Source organism: Dendropsophus ebraccatus, chromosome 12 (assembly GCF_027789765.1).
Source record: "Dendropsophus ebraccatus isolate aDenEbr1 chromosome 12, aDenEbr1.pat, whole genome shotgun sequence".
NCBI classification, from domain to species: Eukaryota; Metazoa; Chordata; class Amphibia; order Anura; family Hylidae; genus Dendropsophus; species Dendropsophus ebraccatus.
Genome location: NC_091465.1, coordinates 32,153,356 through 32,178,559, shown reverse-complemented (window position 1 = coordinate 32,178,559; position 25,204 = coordinate 32,153,356). Strand labels below are relative to the sequence as shown.

At 43.7% G+C, this 25,204-nt stretch overlaps 1 protein-coding gene across 14 annotated transcripts in view; it reads right to left on the bottom strand.

Moving 5' to 3' along the window:
* Window positions 1–3,144: 3,144 nt before the first annotated feature.
* The window catches only part of TTLL10 (tubulin tyrosine ligase like 10), an 85,579-nt gene continuing 63,519 nt past the window's right edge, over window positions 3,145–25,204 (bottom strand). For all 14 annotated transcript variants that reach the window (XM_069947656.1, XM_069947659.1, XM_069947657.1 and 11 more), the window contains 5 exons: window positions 10,173–10,344; window positions 7,722–7,862; window positions 7,262–7,378; window positions 4,326–4,419; window positions 3,145–3,872 (listed from right to left, as the gene is read on the bottom strand). In XM_069947656.1, the coding sequence (XP_069803757.1) occupies window positions 3,181–3,872; window positions 4,326–4,419; window positions 7,262–7,378; window positions 7,722–7,862; window positions 10,173–10,344 (1,216 nt within the window). In that variant the 3' untranslated portion in view covers window positions 3,145–3,180. The remainder of the gene's footprint in view (window positions 3,873–4,325; window positions 4,420–7,261; window positions 7,379–7,721; window positions 7,863–10,172; window positions 10,345–25,204) is intronic.

Sequence of the window (25,204 nt, the reverse complement as noted above, 5' to 3'; positions counted from 1 at the left end):
GCATAAAATATGAGTCAATGGTTTTTTGTCATCACCGAATCAATACATGAAATACATTAATAATATTGCAGTTGTTAGACTGATTTTTGATCTGATATTCCTCCCAAATAAGAAATGGTTAGAGTGATGAGAAGAATTAATCTGCAATAATCCACGCTCCAAGTAGGAAAGAATCAATATGGTGTGAAGAGCGAGTCAGAGAAATAACGACAAGCCAATAATTAAATGATAACATCCCAAAGAAGCGTACGATACTCGGCCAAAATAAGTTATTCATTAAATAGTGTGAGAAGACAAATAAATAATAAGCAAAGGGTAAAAAGTTATAAGAGTAATATCCTGGTATGTATATTGTAATGCCAAAAAGAAGCGCCCGGGTAGAAGTAATGGTACACTGTATGCTAAATCAATAAACAGAAAAATGAGCATTTTCCCCTGTATTATATACAAAAGGATAAAAAATATGTGTGCCAGAAAATCAGAATATAGAATATACCGTACTTCAGTATTGTAAGTACAACATACTGTACAGTATTTTGCAGCATTAGGCTGGGTTCACACACTGTAAAACACTGGCCGTTCTGTGACCCGGCCAGGTCACAGAACAGCCGGTGTCAGTGAAGATCATCCCAGCCGATACTGCAGTACCGGCCATATTAACTTCACTTATGTTGAATTGGAATGCGGGTGTATCCGTGTGTGTGCCTGCATCCCAATTCACCAAAGCACACAATGGAAAGTGCGGCTGGAGGCGCACTTTCCATTAAGTGAACTGACAGTTCTGTGCGGCCGCTATTCAATGAATAGCAACCGCTCAAAACTGACATGTCAGTTTTTGCTGCGGCCGCTAGGGATCCTGTCCAGAGTGTATACGGCCGTGATTAATAGAAAATATACGTTGTGTGAACATGGCCTAAAGGTGCACTCACATTTAGGATTCCGCCGCTCGCCCCCATGCGCTCCCATTTGACTCGATTCTAGGCTCGGGCAGAATTTGCCGTCTGTCCAAAGAATTGACTTTTGTCATTTTTTGGGGGTGGACAGCGGAATCTGCCTAAACATGGAATGGAGTCTATGGGGCGGGGGAGATGCGAGTGGGAGCGCATGGACCTCAGCGTCGGAATCAGCAGGATGTTCTCTCCTCCCTGCCAAGTCTGCACGGAGGATTCCGCTTGTAATTCTGCCTATCCTATTGCTTCAATGGGACTTCTCGTGCACCTCTGCTCTCTGCAATGCTATAATTCAAAGTTGTTAAAGGGGTAGTGCGGCGCTTAACCAAACAACTAATCTATCTCTACACTTGTTTATCTTGCCTACCGGCATGGTGCAGCTTTGACTGTGGTCCTGAGACGCTGTTCCCGTCCTCCGGTCCGCTCCCCGCTTCATGTTCAAAAATCCCACACTTCCTGTCTTGGCGAGCTGGGCGCGCGCTGCATATTTTCTACAACTCCCAGGCTGCAGCGCGCTTCATGTCATCAGATCGCCGGCCGGTCTACCCCCGCCCCTCCTATAAATATTCTGCCCATCTCATTAATATTCAATATTTAGATTTATTAGTATCCACTCCCACCGCCCTGCACTGCCCGCCACAGCCACATTGACAAGGTGAATGATGGCCAGGCGGGGTGTCAGTACTGTATAATGGTGAATTGGGGCACAAACATCCCAGGGTGCCTGACACTGTACTTGCGCTTTGCGATTACATAGAAATGGCACAGAGTGAATACAGAGTGGAGACACATTGGGATACTACACAAGAGGGCAAAATTAGCATTAACACCTTATCCCTGGGGGCAAAGAGGGCCCAAAGTCCCCAATGTCTCATAGGTATTATTAATGCCATGTTGCACAGTGGTAAGTTTCTGACTATGTAATTGTCTGGGTGAATGTAATGTACAGTAAAGCTCTCAGTGTGTGGTATACTGTATATTGTATATATTATATGCACATCACATATGTAAATATGATAATAATGAGCAGCAATAATATGACAATTTAGGTTTAACAAGTCTACTGGTTCTGTAGTCCATCACCTTGTTGGACTACCTGGTCTGTCTGACGGTGACCCCCAGTTATCCTTTGTACTACTACCTGAAGGAGACAGATATGAAATATTTCCCACCATGCTTAGACATGAACTGTGTAAGAAGAAGAGGTCTATCAGTGTAGAGGCTAGCGTTCTGCTCTATACTGTAGGTGTTTGCTTATACCTATCTGATCGGTGGCAGACTGACCACTGGGACTGAGACCCTTGCATCCAATTTGGATTTTACTTGTTTTCAGGGTGGCAGAAAGCCCCCTTACCTACTGGGTCTTGAACCTAGAGCTCTGAGTCCCTACCATATTTGCCATTGCACCATTGTGAACCTCCATTGAAAACAAAACACTGTCATAACTTCTTTATTGAAATATCAGGGATAATAAACACGACAATTGCATCCATTACAAATGGTCTATATAAGTATTTAAATATATGAGTGAATAAAATATACTTTAACATATGTTTAATAAAAAAAATATAGATATTAACTGAATAGATATTACCCGTTTGCCCAAAGCACCATGTAAAACACAGAACAACATAAAAAGTGGGTTTGTGGGTATCTTCAAAAGCAGCGCCACTCTTGTCCTTAGGCTGTGCCAGGTAATGCAGCTATTCACTTGAATAAGGGTATGTACACATTACGGAATCTGCATGGATAACTTCCAGCGGATTCCGGGTGTGCTCTCGCTTGAAGTTCCGCCTGTCCTACAGGCTCCATTCTATGCTCAGGTAGATTCCGCCTCCGCCCCCCCAAAAAATGTCAATTCTTTGGGCAGACGGTGGAATCTGTCTGAGCATAGAATGGAGCCTATAAGACAGGCGCAACTTCAAGCGGGAGCGCACAGAATCCTCTGGAAGTTATCCGCATGAATTCTGTAGTGTGTACCCTAAAACTGAGCTGCAATATCAGGCATGAACCATGGACAATGGTGCCACTGTGCGTGATGTAACCACATACAATACTTTAAACACTTGTAAGTCATGTTAAAAGATAATATATTGACTTGAAGAACATAAAAACACTTTAAATAAGTATAACGGAATACTGAATACGTTAAATGATGTGGCTGTAAGCACCAAGAACGAAATGAAATCTGCTCCAATTCATGAATGGATTTTATTGCATTGATCAAGAGTCAGTCCTTCAAGGATTCTGCAGGTTTCTGGTCATTGCTATGAGTACTTTCTAGACAGCTAAGCCCCCCGGTATCCTCAGGCTCTGGACGAGAACCTTTGCTGGAACGTTGAGGTTTTTGTCCTTGGGTGATCACTGTGGTGGTGGTTATGATCACGTCAGTCCTGCTCCTCTTCATATACTGGGGAGTTCTTCTACCAATGACTCGAAATTTTTGTGGACCTGAAAAGGATACCTTGGCTATAGGGGTTGGTTGTTCAGTTTTTCCTCTTGTTTGGCTCCCTTCTATTACACTGCCGTCAAAATTTCTAGATGCCATCTCATTTTTAGTTTTATATCTCCTTGGATAGGGAGTAAGGTTATCACACAACCCTGCCATGTAAACAGGAGTCATCGCCAAGGTTGCCCTGTGTGGAGACTTTGAGACGGAGCGTTTGGCTACAATATGGTTACTGTTGTCAGTGAAGGTTTTTAATGGTTTATGAGGCTTTTCAGGTTGTTTCACTGGTCCATTAAGGCTTTCTGGTACAACGATCCTTGGCGTCTTTACAGGACTGCTGCTCCTTGGCCAGTTGAATTTTATGGTCTGTTCATTTGTTTCTCCATTGTACAATAGTACGAACTTGCTCTGAGAATTCAGTGGCAAAGTGCGATGGCCTTTTATGCTTTTGTTGAAGATTTCAAGGGCCAAGTCTATAAAAGATAAAGAGGAGAATGATTCTGCAAAACGATTTTGGGAATTTAGTAGCTACGATAGAAAATCTTTTAGATGTTCTAACTCATATTTACTGTCTAGTAAGGCAACAAGAGAACATTAGTGCCAGGACAGAGCTCTTCAAGATAGGAAGTTATTGATTGCTGAGACCCACTGTGATCAGGAGATATACCCGGAGAGAGTGTGGCGGCAGCCTGATCCAATCCCCAGCTATATCTCCTGATCAGTTAATTCCAATAATGTAAGTCTATGAGGAAGGCCGGGGAGTGGATGACACTGCTACCATGCTCTATCCCCAGCTATATCTCCTGATCACAGCAGGTCTCAGCAGCGATCAATAACTTTTGGCATGCCTAAAGGTTTTTTTTTTGTTTTGTTTTGTTTTGTTTTTGACAGGTACTCTTTAAGCAACTTTAATATGAGGAACCCACCAAGAGTCTCGTTGACCACATTAGGGATCACGTCTTTCAATACTTCACAGTTTGTGTGTAGGGCAGGGTTACAGTTCATCTCGAGTAGCCATACCTGGAAAGTCAAAATTGAAATAAAAAAATATGTAGTGTAAAGGAATTGTCTGGTTTAGAAAACACATTGAATACGACCACTTTAGGGCTCATAGAGTTAACAGAGAGGTTTCCCCAGTTTGAGGCTTCCACAATAAGCTGAAGCAGAATGCAGATAAAGATTGAGTCACTTTTTTTTTGCAAGACCCAACAAACTCATTCATTGCAAAGACCATGGACTTATAATGGTAGTACAGTGGCATTGAACACTTTCAGCTGATCATGAGAGGTCACTGAGGAGATGCTGAGTAGCAGTACAGACCTTCACAGATGATGTAGTGTCATCATCTCGCTGCTGATAGTGACCCGTGTGACTGTGCTAGTTGTGTATAGATGGTGCAAGCAGGAGATTTACAGCAGCATGATAGAAGGAGCAATAGACAACAGTCTTATTGGTGCAACCAAACTTTAAGGGAACCTCTGGAGTATATCAACGTCTACAACGTAGGAACCACTCAGTTTGGTCGAATCACTATTGTGATAAATAAAATGTATTTGTTAGGGTATGTTCACACTGAGTAAGAGTGTGTCAATGGGATGCCGTGCACGCTTCCTCTCAAAGAATTGACATGTCAATTTTTTGAGCGCAGAGCCGCAGAGAGCAGAGGGGCGCCCAGCATCCCATTGAGACAGGCGGTACTCCACAGAATTTTGCTGCTTTTACTCAGTGTGAACATACCCTTAGATTGCAATAGTCTATATCATTCTGGGGGGCCCTGCAGAGCTGATTTTTTAAATATCTCTGCCTGACTCATCCTATCTCAATCCCCACGGACAGTAAAAGAATGATGGCTCATTACATTATATATACAATTACATTTATATAAAATATTAAGATAACTCGTAGTTCGATGCTACTAGGATATGTATAACTAAAAGACAAAACAAAACATTCTCTGGCAATAAGTGACTCAGCAGGACGTTCCTCTTTTCATCAGGACAGAGATTTCGCGATAATATTAAACAATACCGTATGTCTCAGTGACCAAATAGCATTACTACATGGAGCATCTGTGGTAAGATACTGTGGCCGACCCAGATTCATCAATCTGTCTGAGACAAAACCATATAGCAACCAATCACAGGTCAAACAACTACAGGTAACAACCCTTATTCTGCCTGGAAAAAAAGGAAACAAACAAGTTTTCCAGGACTCCCTTGGGATGCATCCATCGCATTCATCCACAGGTAATTAAATGCCAATCGTTTGCGTTTGGATGGTTTACTCGAAGTTTGGCCATGTCTAAAGCCTATATAAAGGGGGACAACTATAAAGGGTGCAGAGGTGGCAGTCACACCCAGGCTTTCGCTCTCAAAGGCTTCTAAGAAGTAGACAATAGCATTCTAAATACCATATCATATGAGCTTCTAGTGATGCCTCTATCTTTTCATGTTGATTTTTGCTGAAAACCCTTGGGGGGGGGGAGTATTTATCATTGGTGTAGAGCAATAGTGAAGTGTAGTGCAAAAAATCACAAAATCTGGTCAGCTGCATAAAAATGTGTGACTTTTTGCTGGTGCATAACCCATAGGCCAGTTGGGCATGGCACAGAGTGTGCATGGCCACCTCCTACACCTGAATAATCATGAATTACGAAAGAAAGCAGGCATAAGTCATGGTGGAGATCTATACCAGCTCAGAGCTAGTGTAGACTTCTGGAGCTGCCTCACAGAAGCTTCAAATCCACCAGATTTATTCCGTAGCCTCTCAATAAATCTAGAGGGGGAACAGGGATGGGGATTAAGTTGAGATAAGTTTACACATAAATCCCTCCCCATGACCAATTCATGGCTGAAACAGCATTCATTTTAAATATGGGGGTAACATAGGTAAGATTAGTGAGTCCATGTGGCCCATAAAAGAATACTCTGCAAGGCCCCAAGACATATTAATCATGGTCAGAACGTAATGAGATGGTGGACACCTGAGGTGTAAGGCCCACTGGACTGATGCCCTTGCTAAACCTCCAGACCTCAGTACTTTGCAGAAGCAGCAAGGCACTAGAGGATCGAAAAGGCTCTAAATAGGTCAGAACACTGGGAGAACTTGTGATCCCCCCACTCCTAAGATCACATACAGCAATTTCTGTTAGTCCCATAGCAGTAAATAGAATGATGGTCACACAAGCACTTTGCCACAAGTCACTAGGGGAGCACTGTTCACAAGATCACTAGGGTTCCTGACATTTGGACACTAGAGTTGAGCGAACCAGGTTCGGGTTCGAGTCGATCCGAACCCGAAAGTTCTGTATTTGATTAGCAGTGGCTGCTGAACTTGGATAAAGCTCTTAGGTTTTCTGGAAAACATGGATACAGCCAATGACTATATCCATGATTTCCACATAGCCTTAGGGCTTTATCCAACTTCAGAAGCCACCGCTAATCAAACACCCATCAATCACACATTTATCACCTATCCTGCCGATAAATGACAAACAATTTTCATGGGAAAACCACTTTAAAGGGGGTTATCCAGTGCTACAAAAACATGGCCACTTTCTTTCAGAGACAGCCCCACTCTTGTCTCCAGTTCAGGTGCGATTTGCAATTAAGCTCCATTCACTTCAATGGAACTAAGCAGTAAAACCCCGCCCAAGCTGGAGACAAGAGTGGGGCTGTCTCTGGAAGAAAGTTGCCATTTTTTTGTAGCACTGGATAACCCCTTTAAAAACTCTAACAATCCAAATGGCAGATTTGAACTACAGTATATAAACTGTAGTCTTGTCTCCTGTCTCAATCCTTTTTGAAGAGAATATAAAACTTTTTTTTAGCACTGGTGGATATAGTCAACGTGCATTCAATACCTTGAAATCATCATCGATCAGGAAGTCACAGCCAATAAGGTCAAAGAATCCCCGGCGGCACTCCAGCTTTGATTTCACGCTCAGGAAACAGTGGATCATTATCTGCTGCATCCTTTTCTGTCAGACACAGGAAAAAAATTACATGATATGAAAACAACCCCAGGACCCTGCAAAACGGCATTTCCTATATGCACTGTTAGCTATGAAGATGTCAGACCTTTCAGGAAATCTTACAGCAGGGGTTCACAGCTCAATCGTGACTGTATTATGTCTATACATTCCTGAATAAAATATTCCCAAGTGTTGGACGATGCTGTGTTCAATGATCTACAATGATGAGGAGTTCCGGGAAGGATTTACAATATAGAGAATACAACAATACTATGCTGCTTGAGTTCTCATAGGGACTAGGATATTGTAATATAATATCTACAGACAGTAGATATTTCTGTTGTCTCACCGTAAAGGTATTCAGCACCCAGTCTTGGGGTAAACTCTTGCTTTCTGCAAACTTCTCATTGACGTAACTGTTGAATCTTTCCATTGACCACACAGTCTCTTCTTTAAGCTCGTTGTATAGAGGATTCTTTTTCTGCATGTACTAGGAGTCAAATAAGAATGATACTTGGGATGTCCAACCATTTTTCAGTGCTCAACTCAAGTAACCAATCTCATTGAAATCAATGGAAGACTCAAGCATTCAACCAGGTGCCCCCTGGGCTTGCTCAACACTATTCCTGATGCATTATCTATAAAGAGCGATACAACACCACAACAATTTATCTTCATTATATAGAAGGGAAGGATGGGCACTTTATGCTTCTTCCCTTGCCCCCAATAATGGCCTGGGGTGTAACTATAGAGGGCGTAGGGCAGCAGTAGTTCCTGGTGCTTAAGGAGGCCCAACGTCCCTTCACCTAGGTACTGAGATGCCAACTGTTCACTAAAACACAAAGAGGGAGATTTATCAAACTGGTGTAAAGTAAGTGCCTGTTCACACTACGGAATTGGAGCCAAAATTCCGTGCAGACCCCGATTGTGCAGACTTTGTGCCGAATGCGGCCTTCTATCTATTTATTCAAACAGATAAAAGGCAGGATTTGGAGCCGAGCCCGCGCAGAATGGCTCCACACGGAATTTTGGCACCAATTCCATAGTGTCAACGGGCCCTTAAACTGGCTCAGTTGTCCCTAGCAACCAATCAGCTTGCACATTTCTTTCCTCACAGATTCTTTAGAAAATGAAAGGTGGAATCTGATTGGTCGCTAGGGGCAACTGAGCCAGTTCTACTTTACACCGGTTTGATAAATCTCCCCCAAAATGTCAGAGTAAAGTAACCTTTAACTACCAAAAACCAAGGTTGTTTAGATTCTGCTTTGTTATAAAGGTGGTCAATCTGCCAATTCTAGCTCATATGGGAACATATGCTTTAACTGTACAGAATTATTTTTCTAAGATATTCTTCTAGCCGTCCCACCCAGTCAGATCAGCTCTTCTGGTTTTATTGATAGTTTGTTTAGAAACACCTGCATGTCTGAAGGCTACACATTACATTCCCTTGAACTTGGGAAAGCCATATCGCATGTTACAGTACAAGACGTCAGCAAAGAACATACCAGCAACCTAAACAGGACACAGCTGTCAGTTTATCATGAGGAGCTGCCACTGCTTTACTCTTTGTGTATAGTCGTGAGCCCACTGGGAGATGGTTGGTTAAAAGATTATCTAGATAAATGTAAAGAACATTTCCTACTGGAAATCCTACAAGATGCATACGAGCTTGAGGGACAGAAATATTTCAGACACCATAACCAATTAATCTGCTTATATGTATCGATGCAGCTTTGGCTATTAAAGTCACATTATAAAATTCTACATTTTAATTTACTTGCAAGTTTAAATAATTAAATACGTTTCCTAGTGTAAAAGCTAAAGGTCGTATTACACCAAACGATTATGAGTCGTACTTCTCCAATTGTTTGGTTTAATAAAGACCACGATCTGCCGACATGCATAATGGCTCATCGTTCTGTGCAATAGGAGCAGCGGCAGCATACCTGCACTAACTTCAATGGCCCGGATGATCTAAGGATTGTCCGGGCAGCAACTCCCATAGCTCCCCATGGCCTCTTCCGCTGTTCCCGCTCGCTGTCCGTGTGTGTATTAGCATAGACAGCAAGCAAAGAATGAGGGAGAAGAGAGCACTGATCTAACAGGTTGGCCCTTGCTTCCCCTCCATTATCATGCCATTTAATACAGCCTTAGGATTTTATAAAGCACTTTATTCAAGGAGATTTTTTTAACAAATGCTGGGGAGGGAGAGGATAAAAGAAATAATGTGTTCTTACCTAGCCTGCTCCAGCGTTGGTGGTCGCTCCGGTCCCCAGCCGCTTCATGGTCTAAGGGGGGACCCGAGTCGTGACACGTGAAGTCCACTCAGCCAGTAAGCGGCCATAGTGGGGTCCCGCCTTGAACGCTGACTAGCTGAGCAGACTGCACAGCTGAGCGATCAAGACCCGGGTCGAGTTCAGATAGGAAAGCGGCTGAGTTCCCAAGGATTGGAGCGGCAGTATGCGGCCACCATCCCTGGAGCGGGGGAGGTAAGAACACGTTATTTCTTTTATTCTCCCCCTCCCCAGTACTTGTTATAAAAATCTATTTGCCTGGACTTCTCTTTTAACCAATGATATTGTAAATCCATAGGATGGGTTCACATTACGTTTCATGCCTCAAGGCATGGATACTTTAATAATATATCAAATAGTGACTCGTTTAGGTCGTGACAGCCCACTCAGCCAATCACGGGCCACTGCCTTTTCCTGCTTCAGTTTGGGATTGGCCGAGCAGGCTGTCACTGCCATGGTGAGACAATTCTAAAATGTGTGAAGCAACTTTAGAAACTATCACATACCTGGTTTGTTAGGTGACCTGTGAGGTCATCGGACTTTGGATCATAGTTGTTGCAGGTGAGACGAACATAGCCATGGCGGAAGAATACAAAGTAGGGTACAGTAGAAGCAATAAGCAGATAGGAACGAATATCAAACTTCTTCCCTTCCAGAAGCAAAGGGTTTGGTATATACCTACAGCCGCAAAAAATTTTTCATATTAGTATAAACTACTGTTCACCCTTTGATGTTAGATGCAGTGTATCGGTAATCATAAGAGATGAGCACAACTTGAGTCATGCTCGAGTCATATTGTTCAGTATTTGAATACTGGTGGCTGAAGAAGTTGGCCTATAGAATATGACCTATGGCTGTATCCATGTTTTCCAGGCAGCCTTAGGGCTACATCTAACTTCTTTAGCCACCGGTGTTCAGATGTTGAACCATTGTATTCAAGTTGTGCTTATCTCTGGTAATTATATTTCCAGCTACAAAGGACATTTGAAATAGCATTCTCAACGAGTTACTTAAAGGGGTTATCCAGTGCTCCAAAAATATGGCCACTTTCTTTCAGAGACAACATGACTCTTGTCTCCAGTTCAGGTGCAGTTTGTAATTAAAGCGACTCTGTACTCACAATCTGACCCCCCAAAACACTTGTACCTTCAGATAGCTGCTTTTAATCCAAGATCTGTCCTGGGGTCCATTCGGCAGGTGATGCAGTTATTGTGCTAAAAAAACAACTTTTAATCCTGCAGTGCTGTGTCTAACAGCCGGGGCTTACATTTGTATATGCATTAGGCTGGCACACCCTCTCTGTCCTTCCTCCCCACCCTCCTCATCATTAGGAATGCTCCAGGCAGATTGCTTGCTATTCCCCACCTGTGTGTATAATGAACTTGGGCTGGATCGTTAATACACCTGTGCAAAGCTCAAACAGCAGTAAATGTTCCTGGATCATTCCTAATGATGAGGAGGGTGGGGAAGAAGGATGGAGAGGTTGTGCCAGCCTAATGCATATACAAATGTAAGCCCCGGCCGTTAGACACAGCACTGCAGGATTAAAAGTTGTTTTTATGACAATAACTGCATCACCTGCCGAATGGACCCCAGGACAGATCTAGGATTAAAAGCAGCTATCTGAAGGTACAAGTGGTTTGGGGGGGACAGATTGTGGGTACAGAGTCGCTTTAAGCTCCATTCACTTCAATGGAACTAAGCAACCCCGCCCAAGCTGGAGGCAAGAGAGGGTCTGTCTCTTGAAGGAAGTGGCAACGTTTTTGTAGCGCTGGATAACCCCTTTAATTACCTGCATCTTTTGGATTGCTCAGATATGGTTGTTCCTTGCAACCAAGAGAATGCATCTTAAAAAAAACAGGAAGAACATGGACAGTTCTCACCTTTGTTACAATATACAGTACTATGGCTACGTAATGGTTATCCACCACCAAAAGGAAGATAAACATCTCAGACATGTATTATAGTTCGATATTGTAGAAAGCTATGACTCATAGTGTATCTGGGTGTGCCCTCAATTTTTCGTGCATAAATTTTAACCAGCGCTGCAAAATCTGTTGGCACTATACAAAAAAATATTATTTGTATAGTTGCGGCTAAGTTTGGTCTGCTTGACTTATATTTTATACTTTTGGGGTGGTATATTGCAGTCTACTATGTTTAGAAGACAATATCTACCATTATAGTAGATGCACAGTACAACTTCAATAATAAAGGTTTTCAGAAAAAGATGAATTTTCTGGAAGATGAAACTGATTTTCTTTAACCACTGGCTTAAAAAAAAATCAAAAAAAAAATCTCACTTTTAAATCCCGTAGTCAAGCATGGCCTTGATTTATATATGTCATTGCCCTCTGCCTTATTATCCCAACACAATAACCTTTTTACTATCTATGACTGGGATAAATCTGGACTTTATTGTAGCCCTGCCATTATCTATTACTCCGTGGTTCTTACAAAGCCTTGGTCCTGGGAGCAGCCAGAGCCGCTTATTGTGCAGCTTTAATGTTGTATGGCTCCTATTATTTGCTAAGGTTTTTTATGGCATTTATTTGCATGGGGCCATTATGTGTCTTCGTGCATTGTTCTTAGGTGTCAGGCCATTTCTGCCATTATATTCCCAAAACAAAGGAGCTGACAAAATATTCTACTCTCTATTCTGCAGAAGAGCTTGAGAGCAGTTATTGCAATTTTGTACTTCTCACTGAGATTATATATATATTCATATATACATGTATACAGGTTTTTTTCCACAGGCTTTACAAATGGCCCATGAAATATGTACATTTGGGGCATTGCATATAAAATAGGCTTTTCTTTTAATACTTTTCAGACATTGATGTCTCTTCTTTAAAGGTCTTTTGTTTCTCCCCCATTTTTTTATTTGTTATTTTGATTACTCCATTTTTCCTCCACTTGCAGTAAAGTAAAAATTTATGGTAATAAACCCATTTACCCACATGTCCGTTTCCCCTAATAATCATTCTTAAGTTCATCAGTTATGGTTTGCACATTGACATCTTGCAGCGCACACACGGCTTATTATTTTCACATCTCTCTTCCTTATCTTTACATGTGTCATTATACCACTGGACCTTGTCCTTCCTATCAGTTCTCCCTACTTCTGTAATTTTTTTTTTTTTTTTGTTAATCTCAGCCACTTTAAAGTGTCATTTCAAAGGATTTTTTAAAAACCAGTATGGTTAAGTTAGATTAACCCTTTAGAGTGCTGACACTATACAGTTACTGAGTCCCTGAGCACCCCCCCCCCCCCCTCTATGGTGCATGTCTGTTTCTAATTTTCTTCATTTCAGGGAAGGGACTACGGCTAGGCTGTCTGCTACTCGTACACACAGGCACTTCCTTTCCTTTTGCCAAAAACTGCAAAACACCTACTCCTTACTGCTGTGCCATGACACAGTACTGATGAAAGTGCAGCTCTGTGGTGGTGGGGGTCCTCGAAGTTGGGGTCGGTGGAATGGACTTGGATGTGGTTGGAGGGAGCCTTGCAGTGGTTCTTGACTCCCTTGGACAGAATAATTCTTAGGGGCCAGGTGGCTGTAGTTAGCCATGGGCTCATACATGAGGTTATGGCCTCCATGCAGGGGCATAGCTAGGGGTTCAGCCTAGGGGGGGCAAGTGAGTCTCAGTGGGCCCCCAACCAATTATGTTACCCATAGGGAACCTCAGTAGATGACAATGCTTTCCGAATAATAAAGGGTATTTTCTACTACATTATTCATAGTAAACAGGGACAGAGAACAGTGGAAAAGACTTTCTACATTTCACATATATAATCATGTAAAATTAAAGGGGTTATCCAGCATTACAAAAACATAGCTGCCTTTTTCCAGAAACAGCGCCACTCTCTGGTAGTGCAGCTCAGTTCCTCTAAAAGAGAATGGAAACCAGTTGTAATACCACACACAACATAGAGGAAGCTATGGGAAATATCATATCAGGGATTTATTACGGTAGAAATTGTTAATGTATACACAGCAACACATTGTTTTCTAGGACTGCTACTATCACTCCCCACCTTATACTTATGCTGGTGTTAGCATATTTATAGCTTCCCCTTTATAGCTTCCTTTTTCTGTACTGATGTCTGCTATCGGTCTGACTAGATGCTTTGTGCTAGTTTCTATTGTCTAATATTATATTACATGTGTTATTTTTGATGTGTGGGCTATTCCTATAACAGGCTGAAGGTATCACCAGATGATTACTGGTTAAAATATTATTATAGGACAATTATCGGTCATAACAGGCCAGTATCGCACCGTGTAATACGGTCAGTGTGAGATTGTTAATGCAGCCCTGGCCACTCAATTACCGAGCCGTGTAGTGGGTCCAGTAAACAAGCGCTGAATAACAAGACCGACCAGCACTCTTTTACCAAGCATCTCAGGCCATGTAAGTGCCCTTTTACATGGACCAATGTCAAATATCAATCAATCACTGCACCATTCACGTGGCCTATAAATTGTTATTATAGTCATTTACACATTTCCGTTTATACCTGAAGATGTTCGAACAACTACCGATGATTTAATGGCCACATAAAAGATGCAATTAGCTGATGAATAAGAGATATCTAATTCGTCAGCTGATCCCCATCTCAACTTATATACGGTATTTTCCGGCGTATAAGACGACTTTTTAACCCTGAAAAATCTTGTCAGAAGTCGGGGGTCTGGTCGCCAGGTATGGTCGCCCCATACGGTGGGGGGGGGGGCTAAAAAATGGTCCGCATCCCCACCGTATGGGGTGACCATTTAAAAAAAAAACAGTTAACTCACCTGGGCCCGTTCCCGGGCTCCACGCGTCTTCTTCTCCGGTCCCGTTCCCAGCGCAGCCAGTGTGACATACACTGACTGCTCCGGGGATGCCCGAAGCTCTCCCGAGCACCTGAGCGTCTAATCGGAGACGTTCGGCTGTTCGGGAGAGCTTCGGAAGAATGACAGAGGCTTCGGGTACTTCTGCAGCCTCCCGAAGCCTCTGTCATTCTTCTGAAGCTCTCCCGAGCAGCCAAACGTTTCTGATTAGACGCTTGGCTGCTCGGGAGAGCTTCGGGCATCCCTGGCGCAGTTAGTGTATGTCACACTGGCTGCGCCAGTAACAGGAGCGAAAAAGGAGACGAGCGGAGGCCGGGAACGGGCCCAGGTGAGTTAACTGTTTGTTGTTTTATTAATTTAGCTGCACAGCGGATAACATTTTCCGGCGTATAAAGTGAACCCCTGACAATCTGAAATCAAGTCAGGAGTCATCTTATACGCCCAGTCGCCTTATACGCTGGAAAATACAGTACTTATACCAGTAGGACTTAAATATTTTTGTAAATACAGTGGTGCCTTGGATTACAAGCATTATTTGTTCCAGAACCGTGCTTATAATCCAAATCCGCTCTCAAACCAAAGCAAATTTTCCCATAGGAAATTACAGAAATGCAGGTAATTGGTTCCACACTCCAAAATAATGATTTTTTTATTCTGAATAACATGTAGAACAGATGAAGCAAACAATGAGAAACAGCTGAAAATGTGATATTATAGGTTACTGTACAGTATAGCAGTCAACATGTGGAGTATAATGTATAGTGAGTACATAAACCTGAAAAACAGCAGCAGTTTGTAGATACAGGATGGAACTGCAGATCCCCATAATGCAATAGTATAGTACAAAAGGCTAGAATAGAGAAGTAGGGCTGCTGTCAGAGATCTGTGTGGTCACATGCAACGGGGAAGGGGTGTGTATACAGTATGGACCAATTTAGAAAGTGATAATCACAGAGCTGTGCAGCGTGAATGGCTGAGTATAAGTGCAGGAACATTATAGCAGCAGTGTGTACAGCTGAGTGTGAGTGCAGGCACATTATAGCACGCTTTGCGGGGATTGTGGTCGCTGACCGGCACAGTGATGTTTTTTAGTTAGGGACTCATGTGTATCAGAAGACCTGCGTGGTACATGAGGCAATATGGTTTGGCCAAATTATATATTAACTTCTGATGTTGGTTTTAAATGTAGCTGAACAAGCTTTCGTGTCAGCCATGGGTGCGATGTGCAGCCTTTTCTGTCTTTTTGGCTTGTGCATATTTTATGTATTCTGTCCCTTTTTTCATTGTGGCTGCACTCGTGCTTTGTAAGACCCATGTGATCCAAATTAGCAGGAAGCACCTGTGTACATAAGGGGAGGATCTTCTAGTATTCTCCCATTCTACCTGCAGAGGAATGGAGAGAGGTAAGAGCTTGTTCACACTTGTGTTGCTTGTCGTCCACTTTTTCCGCCGGTGGCGCCTGCGGGGTTTGGGGGGGGGGGGGCCTTTAGGATCTGGTCCTGTGACAATGGGGTTGCAGGGCCATTCCGTGGCCCCCCTTCTCTGCTTGCGCATGCTTTGCGGGGATTGTGGTCGCTGACCGGCACAGTGATGTTTTTTGGTTAGGGACTCATGTGTATCAGAAGACCTGCACATGGTACATGAGGCAATATGGTTTGGCTAAATTTTATACTAACTTCTGATGTTGGTTTTAAATGTAGCTGAATAAGCTTTCGTGTCAGCCGTGGGTGCGATGTGCAGCCATTTCTGTCTTTTTGGCTTGTGCATACATTATAGCAATAATGTAGAGGATGGGAAACACAAGGACTGACAGAGACTGCAGGGAGCATGAAGCAGGGCAGATGTGGGCAAATAAACGCAACACTCTCTATACAGGGAGAGAGAGGTTACAGCTGTGAAGAGATTACCTTCACAGTCCTGTCCCCTGATGTAGCTCCAGCCTGACGTGGATCTGCTATGATTTGGAAGGTGATGGAGACTTTCTGGGTCAGAGTACAGGGCTGTACACCGCGCTATGCAGACCGTGCTACTCCCCTTCCCACCCAGTACAGGAAGCTCCTAAACCAAAGCAATGCTCTTAAACCAAGTTCCAATTTTGAAAAACTGTGAGCTCTTCTTCCAAAAAGGTACCACCGTACTTTCATTTAGCAATCTTGTCTCCATCTCCTGATATGCTTCTTTTTTCCTCCCATCGTTGACAGCTCATTGTCTAGGTTACCGACCACCACTCTATTCTAAAAGCAGAGGTCTGGCTGATGTATACGTAGGTATAGTGTACATATTTCTATATATCATATAGTAAATATTCACTATATACTGTATCTATACATCTACATTATAACTATACATACACCAACCAGACCACTGCTTTTAGAGCAGAGCAGTGGTCGGTAACCTAGACAACGAGCTGTCAACAATGGGAGGGAAAGAGCAGCATATCGGGAGAAGGAGGCAAGTTTGCTGAATGATTGTATTTGCAAATATATTTAACTTGATGAGTCCTATGAGTATAACTATATTCCTAGAAACACCCATTCAACAGATAAATGCTTAAGCTTTGGCTGTCCAGGCATGATGGGAGTTGTAGTCTTGCAACAGCTAGAGAGCCGAGGTTCCCTACCCCTGCTCTACACTGACTGGCAGCATCATGCCCTAAAGCTGAGTATTAAATAAAAAATATATATAAACACCAGGGGGAGCTCTTACACAAGGAAACAGAATACTTTCCTCATTTTAGAACGCAGCATGGTCACCTTAAAATCCATGAGATTAATTCAATTTAGTGTTGTAAGCGAATACAGAAAATGAAAAAGAAAAAAAAAATGATGTTGCAGCATTTAAGTACAATGTTTTCCTTTTTATTTAATTTTTGTACAAGAATTATCTGCATAAAGAATGGATAGAGTAACTGTAATAGGGTCGATAAACTTCTTCACATAAACTGCCTGAATTCCCTTTGGTTCTATCTGTAAGCTACTATATTTCTATAGTCCTATTCCACCAAGTTTAGTAGCATAATAATTGGCATGATATATTGCTGCACCTCAGCAAATCCAATTTATAATGCTGCTCTTGTGTAGCCGGATGGCTCATGGGTCCTGCATGCAGAGGGACCCGGGTGGGATTGCAGTTCTAGCCAGGTCCCCTTTGCATGCAGGACCCATGAGCCATCCGGCTACACAAGAGCAGCATTATAAATTGGATTTGCTAAGATGCGGCAATATATCATGTCAGTTCCACCACAAAGTTCTAAAGCTACATGGAGCCATATCCCATATACAAGATTATGTTCTATTTTATATGTGTTATAGAACAGATGACCCACCATGCTGGTTAAATTCCATACGACTTATGGTGTACTTTTCCTTTAAAGGGGTATTTTGCTAAACAAAAACTGGTGTTGGAAAGTCATACAGATTTGTAAATTACTATTTAAAATCTCAAGTACGTCTAGTACTTATCAGCTGCTGTATGTCCTGCAGGAAGTGGTGTATTCTTTCCAAATCTGTATGATTCTGACACCAGTTTGTGTTCACCAGAATAGCCCTTAAAGGAAAAGCACAAAAAAAAATGGTATGCAATGTATCCTTCATGGTGTGTCATCTGTTCTATAACACGTATGAAATAATACATGATCTTGTATATGGGATATGGCTCCATGTAGCCTTAGAACTTTGTTGTGGAAGTGACATGATATATCGCCGCATCTTAGCAAATCCAATTTAGAATGCTGCTCTTGCGTAGCCGGATGGCTCATGGGTCTTGTATGCAAAGGGGACATGGTTAGGACTGCAATCCCTAGGGGTATTCTGGTGAACAAAAACTGGTGTCAGAAAGTCACAGATTTGTAAATTACTTCTATTTAAAAAGAAGTGAATTTTTCTTTCCAGTTTTTCCAGAGGTGCTCTCTGCTGCCACCTCTGTCCATGTTAGGAACTGTCCAGAGCAGCAGCAAATCCCCATAGAAAACCTTTCCTGCTCTGGACAGTTCCTGTCACTGACAGAGGTGGCAGCAGAGAGCACTGTGTCAGATTGGAAACAATACACCGCTTCCTGCAGGGCATACAGCAGCTGATAAGTACTGGGATACTTGGGATCTTTAAATACTGTAGAAGTAAATTAAAAACCTGTATACCATTCTGATACCAGTTTATTTGAAAACAATATTTTTCACAGGACATATGTTGTTCTTATGTGATAGGGGTGTCAGAGTGTGTACCACATTGTGTAAGAGATGCCTGTGCGATTGATATGTCGCAAGTATAAATATGTTACTATATTTTTTGCCAGTAGTTTGCTGCATATATTTAGGAGTTTATTATATCTTATTGTGGTAATGGTTAGTTTTAGTCGTATACTTTGCAGGGTTGTGATACAGCACAGAGAGTAGGAGACACAGGCAAAGGGCGGAGGTGACACCTAACACACCACAATCACATATGGGGCTGGCAGTATAAGCTGCAACTATTTACATTGCTCTTACGAGGCCCTACCTCCAGCACTACACCAAGCCCTTGTAAGCTGGCATCAGTATACAGCTGAAGGAGGAAATAAAAGTGGGCAAATGCCAGTATAGGTGTAGTGGAGTAGTTTTCTTTTGAGGGCCTCATATGCCTTTTAGCCATGGCAGCTGCTACAAGGCCTGTTGCATCAGGGGGCCTGGTGGCCCACTCCTGCAATACACTGGGCCCCCTGAGCTGTTATCATTTGCAGTGGCTTAGCAGGCCTCCTAGGTTCTGCAGATGTCCCTTTAAAGGACAAGTGCCATGAAAACCTTTTTCCCAGTAATTGAAGCACATTACAAAGTTATATAACTGTGTAATATACTTCAATCATCTATCTGCCTCCCTTCCCTGTCTTTTCCCCCTCCACCCCCCACCAGGAAGTGTCCTGACTCACACAGACCTAATGACTGTCGTCACCGTCACCAAGCTCTTCTCTCAGCTCCTTCTCCTGTTACACTAGCCTCCCCCTCCCCTGCCTTGTCAGGTGACTCAGCTTGCTCAGCTCCCATTGGCTGAACAACTGCAAGCCATCACTTTGAATGGGGAGGAGGGGCTGCTGTAACAGGACCTAGAGCAGGATGACTTATCCTCACAAGAAGGAGCTGCCTGGTGATGGTGACGGCAGTCATTAGGTCTGTGTGAGTAAGGACACTTCCTGGTGGGGGGTGGAGGGGGGAAAAGACAGGGAAGGGAGGCAGATAGGTCATTGAAGCATATTAAAGAGTGTAATGTGCTTCAATTACTGGGAAAAAGTTTTTCATGGCACTTGTCCTTTAACTATAAGCACTCCTGACTTGCATTTGAAGTCATGACTACACTTGATGGCTTAGTGGTCAGTCGGGAATGGCTGGGAGGGCAATCAAAAGTTTGCTACGGGGCCCAGACATTTCTAGTTACGCCCATGCATAGATGATTTAAGCTTAGTGGCTATTTTACAGCCACTGGATGGTTTCTTTAACACTGCTGCCAAAGTCCTGCAGCACTGTGTGGCTAGTCCTAGCCTGTATTGGTTCTCCTCACCCTGCCAGCTCCTGTGTACAAATGCTGGTGATCTCCTCCTGCAGGTCCTTCTACCAAAGCACAGAGAAAAACTAGTATTGCAAAGGGTGACTTGGTTCAGGGATAGTTGTGTAGTCTCATCTGGCTGTTTAAATGGTCAATACTGATCAGTTCTTAAAGGGAAACTATCAGCATGTTAGAAGTATCTAACTTGCTCATATCTTCCTATAGGGCATGGGGGACTAAGGATGAAGGAGTTATTCAGAGTTTAATCCTTGTGCAAATAAGTTGTTTTGGTGCAATGAGGGTGGGGCTACTGCCCCCAGCGTACCGATCTGCCCCCACCCATCCCACCTCAGCTATTGAATATCCCTTACCGTGCCCCCAGTGCACCAAAACAACCTATTTGCATAAGGATTAAACTCTTAATATCTCTAAAATACTGCCGAGGATAAAGGTAAGAAAATTACCTTCATCCTCAGCACCCCGTGCTCCATAGGGAGATATCAGCAGGTTAGATACTGAGAGCAAGATCTTCCTGGTGTATACTAGGTATCTGATAAAGGTGTACATTACCTAACCACCCAAAAAGACTTCACCCACTTCAACAATGTTACATTCAGTCCATTGAACTTGGGCACATTCATCATCGGTATAAGCAGTGGTGGAAGTACATTACTGAAGAAGAGTTGGTGCTCCATTGAAAGTCATTCCTGTTGATGACACCAGATGCTACATGAGGCATTGGATGACAAACAATAAACTAGTGCAGTAAAATTCATCCTTGACCCAGTTTGGCACAGATGGTTTGGCAGTACAGGTAAGAACTGGAGTTGTGAATATTGACCATTCATGAGAATGGGTGCACCAGATCCCACTTTACCCCTTGTGGAATCATCAGAAAACTATCTCTTAGTTGTAATATTATACTCTATCAGACCAAATGCAAGTAACAATAGATCTCTACCCTTTCTGGCATTATTCTCCTCCCTATGATGTTTAAGGTCGATTGAGGAATGCAACAAACAGTACATACAGTGGAGAAAATAGTCTAGAATAGTCACTGGCTATGTCCTAGGTGATGTGTGACCAGGCTTTCCTTCCATGCAGCACTATTTTTACCATCACAATGACAGACACCATGGCAGAAACTGATGGATTTCATTACAAGTCAAAAAGGGTCCATTGGTTGCCCCCACTGTCCATCGTGAGACAGGTCCGGGATTGCATTGTACTCTCTGTTCATGACGTAGATTGACAGGTTTTGTAAAGGCATATGCTCCTGACATGAGAAGCAGGTGATGTGGCTGAGCTTACAAGCGCTCTTTACAACAGTAAGCAAATCTCGAGCAAACTAGACTCTGCAAATCCCCATGCAAATGTTGATCTTCACCTCCGAGAGATACAGGAGAAAACCGCAAGCTTTGGTTATAGCAATGTCATGGTCATACATTAATAATGGATTAGGATAAAGGTTAGGTCACTTTGAGTGAAACTATGAGAAACTTATCAAAATGACTCCCTCTAGTCTCTAGGCAATAGAGGAGCTGGCATCCATATTGCTATCAGAGCCTGACAGCCCCTGAGGACCACCAAAGTAAAGCAACATAGTCCTAGGTTAATAGGTTTCTTTTGACACTCGTGTATATCTGTGATAGGGAAATTAGATTGAGAGACCCATAAGAATGATATCTGTAAAGCTATGAGGAATATGCTGGGCTGGATAATGAAAAATAAATGCACTGCACTGCCTGAGCGTGCCGCTGCCCCTCCTGCCACTGGTGTCCCTGGCAACCGGCCGTCTGGGTTGCTAGGGTCGTGGCGGCGTCCGTTGATCTTGCAGTCTGTAGTCTGGGGCTGGAGTCTCAGCCCCAATCATGCCCTGAAATGAGCGAAATTTTGAAAAGTTCGGTTTGGTTTAATCCGGCGAACTTTCGTGAAGTTCGGATTCGTACCTAAAACGAACCTTGCAATAACAGCTGAATAATTGCAGATACAATAGTGGGAGTCTGATAGGGTATAGTTTCGTTTCGTTGCAGTTGCTATTACAATGAAAAAAGTGGAAAAAATCAAAGTGCAAAAATAGTAAAAAAAAATTAGCCAAGGTGTAAGTGATTACACGGGACATAGGACACAAAGTTCCTTGGACCCAGTAGGGTGGAAAACAGACATTTGACAGTGGAACCAGCAGCAGTAATAGTACTGTATTGGACCCAGTGTGGAGGAGGGGGAGGCAGTAGTACTTGATTGCAAACAGCCCAGTATGGTTGGAGGAGGCGGCACCAATTGATTGCACCAAGCCCAGTATGATTGGGAACAGACTATTTGAGGAAGAGGAGGCAGTACCTGATTGCACCCAGGCCAGTATGATTGCGAACAGACTATTCATAGAGGAGGATGGTCAGCCTTGGAGTGGTGGCAGGCTTGGACTGTGTCATGGGACACAGGGCTGGAGACTGCAGCAATGTGGTCTCCAGCCGGGGCCCCGTGCTCCCAGGGGGCCCACTTGGTCGCCGGGTGCCGCACCTTCCTTTTTAACTGGAAGTGATCGTAACAATCGCTTCCAGTTAAATGTAGTGTGGTGATTGACAGCGCGAGAAGCCATAGGCTTCCCACGCTGTCAATCACTCTTGTGACCGCAAGCAGCGTTTGCTTGCGATCACAAGAGTGTCAGTGTCACCTCCGCCCCGGCCCCCGACAGATCAGCAGCTTCCTGGTGAAGTCCCGGGCCGGGCAGCACGTCGCCTCTTGAGTTCTGTGTGCGCGGTGGCGGTTGGGACTTCCGGCTGGGAGCGCGTACCGGAAGTTCCAGCCGCTGCAGCGCACACTGAACTCAGAGGCGACGTGCAGCCCGGGACTTCACCAGGATGCTGCTGACGTGAAGAAAGAAGAAGAGACCCGCGACCGACGGGGGAGCGTGTTGAAAGGTGAGGTTTTTTTTGTTTTTTTTTTCCAGAGGGGGACAACAGAAGGGGGCTATATGGGGGGGGGGCAACGAAAGGGGGCTGTTTAGGGGGGTGGACAACAAAAGGGGGCTTTATAGGGGGGTGGACAACAAAAGGGGGCTGTATAGGGGGATGGACAACAGAAGGGGGCTGTTTAGGGGGGTGGACAACAGAAGGGGGCTATATGGGGGATGGACAACAAAAGGGGGCTGTTTAGGGGGTGGAAAACAAAAGGGGGCTTTATAGGGGGGTGGACAACAAAAGTGGGCTATATAGGGGGTGAACAACAGAAGGGGGCTAAATAGGGGGTGAACAACAGAAGGGGGCTATATAGGGGAGAGAACAACAGAAGGGGGCTATATAGGGGGATGTACAATGAAAGGGGGCTGTATAGGGGGATGGACAACAGAAGGGGCTATATAGGGGGGTGAACAACAGAAGGGGGCTATATAGGGGGGAGAACAACAGAAGGGGGCTATATAGGGGGATGGACAACGAAAGGGGGCTGTATAGGGGGATGGACAACAGAAGGGGGCTATATGGGGGATGGACAACAAAAGGGGGCTGTTTAGGGGGTGGACAACAAAAGGGGGCTATATAGGGGGTGAACAACAGAAGGGGGCTATATGGGGGATGGACAACAAAAGGGGGCTGTATAGGGGGATGGACAACAGAAGGGGGCTATATAGGGGGGTGAACAACAGAAGGGGGCTATATAGGGGGATGGACAACGAAAGGGGGCTATATAGGGTGATAGACAACAAAAGGGGGCTGTTTAGGGGGATGGACAACAAAAGGGGGCTATATAGGGGGATGGACAACAAAAGGGGGCCATCTATATGGAGGATGGGCAACATAAGGGGCTATCTATATGGGGGATGAGCAACATAAGGGGGCTATCTATATGGGGGATGGATAACACAGGGGAGCCATTTATAAGGGGGACAACATAGGGGTGCTATTTATAAGGAAGACAACACGGGGGGGGTATACAATAGGGCATGCACAGAGGGGGTCATATACTATAGGGCAGTTATAGGGAACCTTGGCTCTCCAGCTGTTGCAAAACGACAGCTTTAGCTGTGGCTGTTCAGGCATGATGGGAGTTGTAGTCTTGCAACAGCTGGAGAGCCAAGGTTCCCTACCCCTGATATAGGGGATGCACAGAGTTTGTCATCTACTATAGGGAGACTGCACAGAGGGGGATTTCTACTATAGTAGATGCACATGGGGCCATCTATATGGAAGACTGAACAAGGGACCATATATAAGGTGTCTACAGAGAGGGGGTATATACTATAAGGGCGATATATATATATTTATTTATTACATAGTGTCAGGGCTACCCACTGAAAGAGGGAGTAAAGGGTCCAATACAGATGTGCAGTGTGTATAGAGATGAGGATGGTGCCAGAGTGAGGAGCCTAATATTTCTGTCTGGCAGATTCTGTGGATTCGTGGCTCGGAGAAGTTCTCATAATGCCCCAGGACGGATGGAGAAGGAAAATGAAAAGGGAAGAACGCTGATCAGAGAAGACGTCCCCTTTGAGTCACTTGATGTTACTGCACTGTAATGTATATGGTGTATAGAGCCTGTGTAGAGCTGGTTCTGCCTCTATATGACTGTACGAGGTGATAATGGTCTGTGTACAGAGGATTTTATTCAGTAACAGTGGTGGGGTTAGTCAGTATGTGCTGGTACTAGTCAGTAGCAGCGGTGGTGTTAGTATGTGGTGGTATTAGTCAGTATGTGGTGGTGTTAGTCAGTATGTTGTGGTATTATTTGTTACTTGTAATCTGGTAGGGTGTTTTATTGGATTTAGTATACTAGATTTGGTCAGTAACAACATGGTTGTGGTGTGGCGGTAATGTTTTCCCCATGTATACTAGTAATATTGGTCATAGTATACAGGATTTGGTCAACACCAGTATGGCGGTAATATGTATGGTGATAATATTTCCTATATGCTGGTATTATTGGTAATATCAGTTTTGGTATACAGGATCTGGTCAGTAACAGTATGGCGGTTATATGTGTGGGGATATATTTGCTCTTTATATACTGGTGTTATTGGTAGCTGTATGACCTATGTATCTAAGTATATAGTGTTATCATGCAAAGAAAATTGTCTTATAGCCAATCACACAGGCCAATTATAGGTAACAAGCGCTCCTAGGAAGCCCCATGTAACAGTGCCAGAGATCAGCTGACACGCAAATGCCCCATAGCAGGCTGATTTGATCTTTTGTG